Source organism: Parasteatoda tepidariorum, chromosome 7 (assembly GCF_982258835.1).
Source record: "Parasteatoda tepidariorum strain Cologne lab strain chromosome 7, Ptep-v5.0, whole genome shotgun sequence".
In the NCBI taxonomy this organism is placed as follows: domain Eukaryota; kingdom Metazoa; phylum Arthropoda; class Arachnida; order Araneae; family Theridiidae; genus Parasteatoda; species Parasteatoda tepidariorum.
Window position 1 is genome coordinate 12,701,648 of NC_141761.1, and position 12,194 is coordinate 12,713,841.

A 12,194-nucleotide genomic window follows, 5' to 3' on the forward strand; every position below is an offset into this window, starting at 1 on the left:
TATCTCTTATACATATATACATATATCTCTTATAAGATACATCCACTTAAGTCAATATTCTTTTCCCCATGCAAATGAAAGTTAAAAAACCTATAGAAACACATTCCACTCAATGTAATGCAAAAATTTACAAAAGTTGATTAATAAAATAGTTTTCAAAGAATCTGTACATGTGAGAAATGTATTAATACAAAAGCAAATTCACTGAATATGATAAACCATATAAGTAACACATTCTTACTTCCACGCTTCATGGTGGCCTGAAGGTCTTATGAAATTCCATGATTATTCTGAAAACTACTAACATGTTTTCCTCATTTTCCACCTAAAATATGAATATTTGAATAAAAATAAAACATCAATAAAATCAGTATAGGAGAAGTCATAAAATTCCAACATTAAACATATAGAGGAAATATATGCTGAGAAAAATATCTGCATAATTTCTCTAAGTTTTTATGAAAGCAACAAAATTCTAAGTTAATAAACAGCAACATTTTATTAGCTAATCTGTTCAGATGTAAATATCAATCTAATGTAGTTAAGTAATTTATAATTATTTATTATTATAAAATGTAGAGCTAGAGAAGAAAATTTTCAGTTTTCAAAAAATATTTTCAGCTATTCAAAATTTTTACCAAATAAACTTCACTTTGCATAATTTTTGTATTAGTATTACCTCGGTGAGATAAATTTAATTTTACTTATAATATTATTTATAATTACGGGCTTACAAATCCTGGGCACATGGTTGCCTAAAGACTTACAGCCCAATATTTCAGTAAAATTTAACACTTTTTTTAATCAAACAGCATGGCTCATAAAAATAAAATCCTAGAAGTTTAAACTTTTCTAGATCCATGCTCTTGATTTTTATGTATTTCAATTATACTCAACAAATAACAATGCATGCAGAACAAAAACATACTGTAAGTTCTTGTTCTGCCTATAATGTTAGGGAAATTAATTTGATCAATAATTTTTACTATTTGAAAATATACATATCTGCTGGTTGATTTACACACAACTTATTAATTAAAGTTTTTTTTAATAATATATATTATATATATATAATTGAGTCACTTATTAAGAAGATAGTTGCTACTTACTTCCAATGATTTGAACATTAAAGACAAGATTGGTTTGCTATCAGGTAGCAAATGATTATTAGCAGGGAGCGTATGAATTATTTCTACAATTGTCTTACGAAGTTGCTGAAAAAAATAATAAAATTCAGTAGAAATATTTTTTAAGGAAATCGTAATAAAAAAGCAAATAAAAATATATAATTAAATAATAACTTTAAGCAAATATTTTCAAAACCACAACAAGAATCATATTAGCTGCTAGAGTTGAGCAACAAAACCATTCTTAACCATTGTGATAACAATGTTTGATTTATATTGAGTAAATTTGAATACATATTGAGTATATGATAATTTTCAACAATGATAAATATCAAAAACACAATTACAGGATATTTGCTACATTTTAGATTTTCAAATTCATGACTTTCCATGATTAATTCCAAGAATTTTTCATGACTTAACGAACTTACTATTTTCTACTACAAAAACTGCCAGGCTTTAAGGCACAATAAATTTTAAAAAGCATTATAAAAACATTCACTGAAATGATAGGTATAACCAAAATTGTTATAGTCTGCATCTTCATATTTATAGATTTTAAATTTAAAACACAGAGTAAAGAAAGAGTTGAAGCAATAAAATAGCTGAAAAAATACAAAATCAAATATTTTTCTTTTTTCCCGCAGAATTACATTCTAAAGATACTTTTCTTATTCATCGGAAAGGAAAGAAATACACCTGATTTTCCTGTTCTCATTTCGGAATAAAAAATTTGCCAATGACTGGTTTGCTTCAGCTAGAATTTAAAATTGATAAAATAAAAAAAATAAATAACAAAAATTCTGAAATCACAGAAGTTTAAAAGATAATTTGCTCTAGAAATGGTTTTTCTTTCATTTTTTGAAAGAACACTATAATTTTTAAAGAACAGGATAAAAACACTCTATATTTTAATGAAATATAATTGTGAGTGGGGATTTTATTACAAATTCAGATATTCTGAACACCATGATATTGGAGAGGAGGGTAAATTCCATTTTAAAAATTAGATTTTTAGGCAACCTAAATCCATGACTTTTCATGTTTGTTTTTTTAAAAAAATAGTTAAAATCATGACATTTCATGACAAATTTTGTTCAATGCTGAAATTCATGACTCTCCATGATTTTTCATGACTTTCCAGGTGCGCGGGTACCCTGCAATTATCAATTACAGTTCTTGAACATCAAAAAATTGCACTCTTTATTGAAAATGATAAATATAGAATGTGATAATTTCAGGAGTATTGACATTGATAATTATAGATTATAATATTACGTTGAATTTTATATTTTGTTTGGTTAACAAAAACTGGACCAAAGTCAATAGTTAAACTTTAAAAATATTGTAATACACTGTGAAATATGTATGTTTCATGACAATATATCATAATATTAAAATTCAAATTAGGCCCGATTAGTTACCTTTTAAAAAAATTGTCAATAAAATATTAGACAACAGACAGATTATGAGACAGATTATATAATGAGAAGTACCTAGAGTTCTCAAATTTAATTTTGAAATTATATGATGAAAATATGGAATTTCCTATTTGCTAGTAAATTTAAAAACAATTAATAAATCTCTAATAACTTGAATAGACAAAAAATTGCAATAGATTTAAATAAAAAAGAAGCCTTTATACATTATTATTAAATAAAATACAAACATTGCCAAAGCTGAAGACATTAAACAGGCTTTGTAGCAGGCCAACGAAAAAATCAGGACAGCAACTCAAAACTAAATAAAATAGGACAAAATCAGAACAGATTTGGAACGACAGAGCATTTTTTGGAACAGTTAATTAAGAAGTATAATTTACTCCACTTAATAGTAATAAAATAAAATTTCACAGCAAAAAAATTACTTGTTCATAGCAAAAAGTTTTAACAGTTCCCATAAAAATTTTATCAATACAGAACAACAAATAATAGTTCTACTCAAGACATAGAAAAATTTGAGGAGACTCTTGCATTAAAAAAATGAACAGTATCAATTCATCAATATTTTACTCATACCAATATATATTTCAAATCTGTAATTGAGTTGAAGATTTCTTTAATCTAATTGAAGTAACGTTTCAATAATCTCAAAACTAAAATGGAATTATAAAAATATTCTTTTCATTATTGTTAGTTAAACATATATTCAAATTCTTTTATTTTTATTTATTATTTAAAAAAATATTTTTATAAACGTAGTACGTTTGATTTCAATGGTGTGCCTCTAGTCTTTAAGTTTCAAATTCAAACTGTGATGTATCAAAATAAATATTTTTTTTTCTTCATTAGAGTAATAAAACTAATAACATGTTTATCATTAATAGTCTATTAATACTAATATAGGAGGGAGGATAAATAGTGTTTTTTGTGTCTCAGCTTGCTTAAACAGTTTTTAAAAAGCTTTTGAGTCAATCACTTGAATGCTCCTTAATTCTTAGAATTTAAATTCTTATTTGCCATTCAATTAAATTCAATGATCTTCATACAATTGGTGCTAAAACATTAATTTCTAAATAAATAAATTTATCAATATATGGGAAACTAAACTGTCAATTGTTAAAGAAAAAAAATTGGTAAAAAAGTGAAAAATGAAATCAAAAAATCGGAGGCAAATTTAAATATCTAGAAAATGGGGAGGGGTTTAAAAAGGTTCCTGTAATTCGGTAGTCAAAATTGAATTGAATGCTGGGCTTAACGGCACAATGACTTTAATTGTGGCATATATAATCTGCGAAATTATGAAAAATGAACTGTCATTCCTGAAACTGAAAAAATAAATTTCGAATTCTCCATACAATGACATTCTGAATATTGCATTTTACTATATTAAATTTAAATCTTACTTCAAGCTCTCCACTCGATTCTGGCAAAGCTTTCAATTTACTTTCATCCTCTATAAAAGAAAAGAGAAAATTAAAGTTATGCAATATAAAAATCAATAGGAAAAGTGAATTAATGACAGACAAATAAATAAAATAAGCTATAATTATAGGTTACTACAATAAATGTATAAAATATATTTGATCAAAGTTTTGCTTTAAAAAGAAATGTGGATTTGATTAAATTAAAAATGAAAAGTAAGAATATTTAAGTATAATTTTTGATCAGGTGCAGATAAATACAATGATTTACTTATAAGTACATAAATTATCTTTAAGTAAGTAAGATTTAAGTAGATAAGTAAGATTTATTTATAAGTATATTACTTAGGTTATTTTATTTCTTGTGAATATCAATGTATGAGAATTGTAAACATTACCAACAAAGTAACATGAGCCATAAGTATATAGTTGTTCATTAGGTACATCCATCCATGTAATCTCAAATACTAAATTGCTATGAGAAATTTTCAAGTGAAAATAAATTCTGATTTTTGAATTCCCAATGACTAAGTATTAAACTTACTTGCAACAGGATCTTTGAGCATTGATACATATGAACAGTAAGTATTCACAACAGCAACAGGATCATTAATGGATGCTGATACACTCATTACTGGTATCCTTGCCATGCTTAAGGACTCCAGAAAAAGCTATTCAGTGATAAAACTCACCTCCAGTTTTAACAATTCTATAAAAAAAACTTTAATATTTTTAGGAATTTGCATAAATTGTAAGGACTACAATTATTCATAGGCTAAAAGTAAACATGTATTAGAAATTTAAAAAAAAAAAAACAGATTATTCTGTTTTATAAGAACAAGAAATGTTATATTAGAGTTTTCACTTAACGACCACTTAAAGTTTCAGTCTCTAGCTGAGTTATATTCTATAAAATAATATAAATATAGTTGACGCCCAATATAATGACACCTCTGGTCCAAACAAAAGCGAATGAGATAACATGAGTTTGCTTTATCGTGTTTATATGTAGTGCACATATTTACTTAGATTTTATACTAGATACCTTTTTAAAAAAGTAGAGTTTCAGTTATTTTGAGATTTATAATCCAAAATCAAAACAATATATAACTACAAACTCATAATGCTTTAGGAACTGTGGATTTAATTTTTGCCTCTTACATGCTCGCACTTTCAGATCTGGTTAATATTTATTAGGTCTTTAGTACATATTCTCACAAACACATAATAACAACTAAGACAAGCACATGCATACATTTTTAGTGACTATTCGCTTGCTCCCAGTGAAGCGAAAAGTACCGGTAGTTATACTCCAACAGCCATGAACTTGGTTACCCTTGATTAGTTTACCCTCACATAAGGTTCAACAATTGCGTAATATTTTCACACAGATTAACTAAGAAAGCAGAATTTTATTTACAATTATTAGTTAAGTTTCTATATAGTAATAATCAGGGATGAAAGAACCAGTTAGCAAAAAAAGCTGAATTCTATATAAACACAATCAAACATTATGAAATTAATAAATGTATGGAGCTTAAAAAGCTTTGAAAAAAGCTGATTTCAGTGTAAACGCTGAAAACTTTCATGCCTGAATAATGAGGGGAATATTTCTGTATCCTGATCTGTCATGCCGACTATAAGGTAACAAAATTATTTTAAATTTGCAAACTAAAAAAAATAAATAAAACAAGTAGAAATTTGTCTAAGGACGGCTATGAGTAATATCCTTTCAGTAGCCCCCCTTTTATGTTTTTTTTTTTTAGTTTCTCAAGGATCACTCTGAAAGCTTTTTCAAGGATCAAGGATCACATGAAAGCTGACAAAACTATACAACGATACAGAAATCTTCCTATAATGAGAAACTTGATACAGCAAGGTAAAATAAACGTACAGCAATATGTGATTAAGGCAATAAAAATTTAATAGAGTTGCAAAAACTACGGTTTACCAATTTTAAAAAGGGAGAAAAAAAGGAATTAAAAAGATTATAGAAAAACGGTCATTACAGCAATTTAGACTCATTGAACTTGTATAATTATAAAGATAAAACAACTGCATTTACACCGGCACTAGGTTTGATAAATTTCCACGGCTCAAATGTAAAAAAATGTTACACAAAATTTTCTTCGAAAAATATTAGTTGCATTTAAATGTGCAATGCAAAATTGCTGAGCTTTTATATAAATAATTCTTAAGTTGCGCTTATTACTATGAGAAATAAAAAAAAAAGAACTCACACCATTCTTAATTGACATTGACTAATGCTGATACACATACTGGAATATTTCAAACTATTTTCATTAAATAATTAAGGGTATGCTTAGTGAAATGCTCAGTATTGAGAATAGTTATCACAGCCTATTGTTTGTTTACAAACTGATTTCATAATTATGTAAAGGATCCGGTTGCCTATTTCTGCAAATGTTACTATCCCGTTCAAATGGAAATACTCAATTTGTAAAAAGCCATTGTCACTGCATGCAAAAGTGAATCTCAAAAGCGAATTTTTCGCTAGTGAATATTCATTCATAATTTTCACCAATATCATGCGAAAGAAAATTTGATTCGCACACAGTGTTGCGGCGGCGAAGAATAGGACCACCTACTCGAACTCCGCTGTTCCACATTGTTCTTTGGCTCCTTGTTGGTTCGGGTTGCTTTCGGCAGGATTGCCGCAAAAAAATGTACACACTGAATACGAAAAATTCGAAAACGTGAATGGTCCAAATTTTAGAGTCATCTGCTGTGACCAGTTTTGCATCGTGGTTCAACGCTTTCTCTGCATTCTCAGCATTAGAATTTTAAATTCAAGTCGAAGGGTTAAAACTTTTCTCAGACTTGCGTGTGACGGCGAGTTCATCTGCCCAAAGAAACTAATCGATTCAAGGTTCTACGTAGTCGTCCACCACCATGAACCACCTCTTTACGGTTTAATTGAATAAAAGCCGGAAATGGCTATGCTGCGCTAAGTACAAGGGTATAATTTGAGGAAACGTGTTATCTAGCATAACTGTTGAATAGTTTAATTACCCTGATGGCTATAAAATATCAAAATTGAGCCTTTTTTTTCCTTTGTTTCAGAAGAAATACATAATCTATTTAGCGATATCGATCTTGGTAAAAACGTGTTATTTAGCATTAAAGGGGTAATTGGGCTCATTATAAAAGCCTGAAAGTAACTTTCTCTTAGTTTTTCTTATTCTCCCAATAAGAACAAGTCCTAAGTAGCCCCTAATATTAGATAATATCAGAAAATTGGTAAAATCTATCGTTATCTTGCACAACTTCTAATATTAGAAAGATCCAAGAGGTCGCTGTTTGCTCTGCATTAGATTCTATTTAAACTAATATTATCTAGCTTTCGCCGTTATATTATTTTGCACTAGTTTCGATGCCATATAATATTAGATTTTGTATTTTCTGATATTATCTTGCGTTGCTTTTTATTTTTGGAGTAAGCAAGAGGATTTGGATGGTAGTAGAATAATTCGGCGATATAATTTTACTTAATTTTCTGTATAGCTGTGAAGCAGTAAAACATGGAACAATAGTTTTATAATGTCATTCCATGCACTATTTACTAAGCAATACAGAAATTACTAAATAAAATTATTTTAGCGAACTCTGTTACCATCCATTTTCCTCCCTCTTACTCCTAAGTATATCTTAAGTTCTGCTGATTTTTTTTTAATATTTCAAATTTATTTAAGACTCAAATACTCAATACACAAATATTACTATACTCAATGCTAAAAATACTCAATAATAAAAATACTCAGTAATAAAAACAGTCAATAATAAAAATACTCTATAATAAAAATTCTCAATACTCAAAATTATAAATAGTCAAATTTGGACTACGTGGTCCAAATTTGAGTACTTATTTCATTTTAGCAATAATTATAATTTGAATAACTAATAAAAATAAGTAATTAATACCAATTATTCCCCCTACATCGAATACAAAACATCGAATACCTGAAAAAGTATCGATTTGAAATTTTTAAAAGTTTTCTGTTTACCGCAAATTTTACCTTTCCAACTTCCTGGTATGTGAGAAGATCAGAAATGAAAGACGAAGAGCTTCGTCTTTTATTATATACCGATATTATAGAATTCGATATTACATATCATGCAATACATCATGTATATAGATTTTTACATCATTATAAAATATTTCAGAAAAGAAAATACAAAATTTTATTCAAATGTATATGCAATGTTTAAAATAATACGACAATTGCGATTTGAATTATTCGAAGCATTTGCGTTTTCTGCGCTATACACAAATACGCTATACATACACACGTACATTACATGTACATTGGGCTAAGAAAGAAAAAAAAACGGAACACCAAGAATAACTTTTGACTCAGTGATCGAATTTTCCCATGGTAAGACTTGATTTTAGTTGTTAAGGACCTAACTTAAATATGCTAATTAATTAGCTAGAAATTATAAACTCAGACACAAAACGTGCTTCCTCTGAATAAACATTTTTTTCCCCTGATGGATTTGGATTCCTCGCCGTCAGATTGCGGTTATGGGGTAGTAGCAATCTGAAAAATGTGCCAGGAGAGCAAACCGGAAGCTTGGATTAATGTTAATATATTTTTTATATTTTAACGTAAACAAAGTGTTCTGTATATAAAAATAACTACTTTTTTTAGGAAATAGCGAATAATAGCTAATAAACGGATAAATTTCGGATAATTTTTATTTATTTATTTATTTTATTTTATGTTAATTTTTTAACTTCTTTTTCAACATTTTTAAATGAATAGAGTGTTCTATATATGAAAAGAATTATTTTTCTTTGCTAAAGAGCAAATAATGGCTGAAAAAGGAACAAAAGTCATATCAGGAGGCACGCACACATCACATCCCGTAACTCCCTATAACATTAACCTATAAATTTCAAACTCGGCACGAAATTAGAGGTTAATGTACCAAAAAATTGAACCAAAGGAATTTTTTATATACCTATTAGTGGACCCACAAAGGGTCAAAATAAGTTTTGTTGACTAACCGGGAGGAGGTGTTTTAAGCTAAATATTTGCGGGACAGGTAAGTGAATCGTGGCGCAGTTGATAGGGCTGTGGGCGAAGTTGTTATGTAGTCCCGAAGGTCCTGGGTTCGAAACCCTGCTAGCGTTGACTTTTAATTTCTTTTATTTATTTTATATTTTGTTTTTTAATATGTTATTCTACATTTCAACGTAAATAAAGTGTTCTGTATATAAAAATAACTATTTTTTTTTTAGGAAATAGCAAATAATAGCTAATAAACTGATAAATTTTGGATAATTTTTATTTATTTATTTATTTTACTTTATTTTTTTAACTTCTTTTTCAACATTTTTAAATGAATATAGTGTTCTATATATGAAGAGAATTATTTTTCTTTCTTAAAGAGCGAATAATGGCTGAAAAAGGGACAAAAGTCATATCAGGAGGCACACACACATCACATCCCGTAACTCCCTATAACATTAACCTATAAATTTCAAACTCGGCACGAAATTAGAGGTTAATGTACCAATAAATTGAACAGAAGGAATTTTTTATATTCCTATTAGTGGGCCCACGATGGGCCAAAATAAGTTTTGTTGACTAACCGGGAGGAGGTGTTTTAAGCTAAATATTTCCGGGACTGGTAAGTGAATCGTGGCGCAGTTGATAGCGCTGTGGGTGAAGTTGTTATGTAGTCCCGAAGGTCCTGGGTTCGAAACCCTGCTAGCGTTGACTTTTAATTTCTTTTATTTATTTTATATTTTGTTTTTTAATATGTTATTCGACATTTCAACGTAAATAAAGTGTTCTGTATATAAAAATAACTATTTTGTTTTAGGAAATTGCAAATAATAGCTAATAAACTGATAAATTTTGGATAATTTTTATTTATTTATTTATTTTATTTAATTTTTTTATCTTCTTTTTCAACATTTTTAAATGAATAGAGTGTTCTATATATGAAAAGAATTATTTTTCTTTGTTAAAGAGGGAATCATGGCTGAAAAAGGCGCAAAAGTCATATCAGGAGGCACGCACACATCACATCCCGTAACTCCCTATAACATTAACCTATAAATTTCAAACTCGGCACGAAATTAGAGGTTAATGTACCAAAAAATTGAACCAAAGGAATTTTTTATATACCTATTAGTGGACCCACAATGGGTCAAAATAAGTTTTGTTGACTTACCGGGAGGAGGTGTTTTAAGCTAAATATTTGCGGGACTGGTAAGTGATTCGTGGCGCAGTTGATAGCGCTGTGGGCAAAGTTGCTATGTGTCCCGGAGGTCTTGGGTTCGAAACCCTGCTTGCGTCGACTTTTAATTTCTTTTATTTATTTTATATTTTGTTTTTTAATATTTTTTTCGACATTTCAACGTAAATAAAGTGCTCTGTATATAAAAATAACTGTTTTGTTTTAGGAAATAGCAAATAATAGCTAATAAACTGTTAAATTTCGGATAATTTTTATTTATTTATTTATTTTATTTTAAGTTATTTTTTTAACTTCTTTTTCAACATTTTTAAATGAATAGAGTGTTCTATATATGAAATAAATTATTTTTTTTTGTTAAAGAGCGAATAATGGCTGAAAAAAGGGACAGAAGTCGTATCAGGGGGCGCGCACACATCACACCCCGTAACCCCCTTTCAAATTAACCTATAAATTTCAAACTCGGCTCGAAATTAGAGGTTAACGTAACAAAAAATTGTAGCACGGAGATTTTTTATAGACCAGTTAGTGAGCCCACGATGGGCCAAATTAAGTTTTGTTGACTAACCGGGAGGAGTTGTTTTAAGATAAATATTTGCGAGACTGGTAAGTGAATCGTGGCGAAGTTGGTAGCGCTTTGGCAAGTTAGATACGAAGTCCCGGAGTTCCCGGGTACGAAACCCAGAGATGGTCGACATTCAAATTTTTTTATATAATTTTTCAAATATATTTTTCGATATTTTAACGTATATAAAGTGTTCTGTATATGAAAATAACTATTTTTTTTTAGGAAATAGCGAATAATAGCTAATAAACGGATAAATTTCGGATAATTTTTATTTATTTTTTTATTTTATTTTATGTTATTTTTTTAACATCTTTTTCAATATTTTTAAATGAATAAAGTGTTCTATATATGAAAAGAATTATTTTTCTTTGTTAAAGAGCGAATAATGGCTGAAAAAGGGACAAAAGTCATATCAGGAGGCACGCACACATCACATCCCGTAACTCCTTATAACATTAACCTATAAATTTCAAACTCGGTACGAAATTAGAGGTTAATGTAACAAAAAATTGAACCAAAGGAATTTTTTATATATCTATTAGTGGACCCACAATTGGTCAAAATAAGTTTTGTTGACTTACCGGGAGGAGGTGTTTTAAGCTAAATATTTGCAGGAATGGTAAGTGAATGGTGGCGCAGTTGATAGCGCTGTGGGCAAAGTTGCTATGTGTCCCGGAGGTCTTGGGTTCGAAACCCTGCTTGCGTCGACATTTAATTTCTTTTATTTATTTTATATTTTGTTTTTAATATGTTTTTCGACATTTCAACGTATATAAAGTGCTCTGTATATAAAAATAACTATTTTGTTTTAGGAAATAGCGAATAATAGCTAATAAACTGATAAATTTTGGATAATTTTTATTTATTTATTTATTTTATTTTATTTTCTTAACTTCTTTTTCAACATTTTTAAATGAATAAAGTGTTCTATATATGAAAAGAATTATTTTTCTTTGTTAAAGAGCGAATAATGGCTGAAAAAGGGACAAAAGTTATATCAGTAGGCACTCACACATCACATCCAGTAACTCCCTACAACATTAACCTATAAATTTCAAACTCGGCACGAAATTAGAGGTTAATGTACCAAAAAATTGAACCAAAGGAATTTTTTATATACCTATTAGTGGACCCAAAATGGGTCAAAATAAGTTTCGTTGACTAACCGGGAGGAGGTGTTTTAAGCTGAATATTTCCGGGACTGGTAAGTGAATCGTGGCGCAGTTGATAGCGCTGCGGGCGAAGTTGTTATGTAGTCCCAAAGGTCCTGGGTTCGAAACACTGCTATCGTCGACTTTTAATTTCTTTTATTTATTTTATATTTTATTTTTTACTATGTTATTCGACATTTCAACGTAAATAAAGTGTTCTGTATATAAAAATAACTATATTTTTTAGGAAATAG

The 12,194-nt window shown here is 28.6% G+C and overlaps 1 protein-coding gene across 6 annotated transcripts in view; it reads right to left on the bottom strand.

Annotated features, from left to right (window-relative positions):
* Positions 1-6,415, bottom strand: part of LOC147806856 (transformation/transcription domain-associated protein-like) — a 10,220-nt gene extending 3,805 nt beyond the window's left edge. Inside the window, exons 1-5 of one of the 6 annotated variants that reach the window (XR_015435307.1) lie at positions 6,231-6,387; positions 4,535-4,699; positions 3,973-4,022; positions 1,110-1,214; positions 41-325 (exon numbers count right to left, since the gene is read on the bottom strand). Coding sequence is in view for 5 of the 6 variants with exons in the window: in XM_087167323.1 (XP_087023449.1) it covers positions 251-325; positions 1,110-1,214; positions 3,973-4,022; positions 4,535-4,661; positions 6,233-6,268 (393 nt within the window). In the remaining variant the exon portion in view is untranslated. Of the gene's footprint in view, positions 1-40; positions 326-1,109; positions 1,215-3,972; positions 4,023-4,534; positions 4,700-6,230 lie in introns of all 6 variants that reach the window. The other 5 variants (XM_087167323.1, XM_087167325.1, XM_087167326.1 and 2 more) reach the window with 5 other exon arrangements.
* Between the last annotated feature and the right edge of the window lie 5,779 nt (positions 6,416-12,194).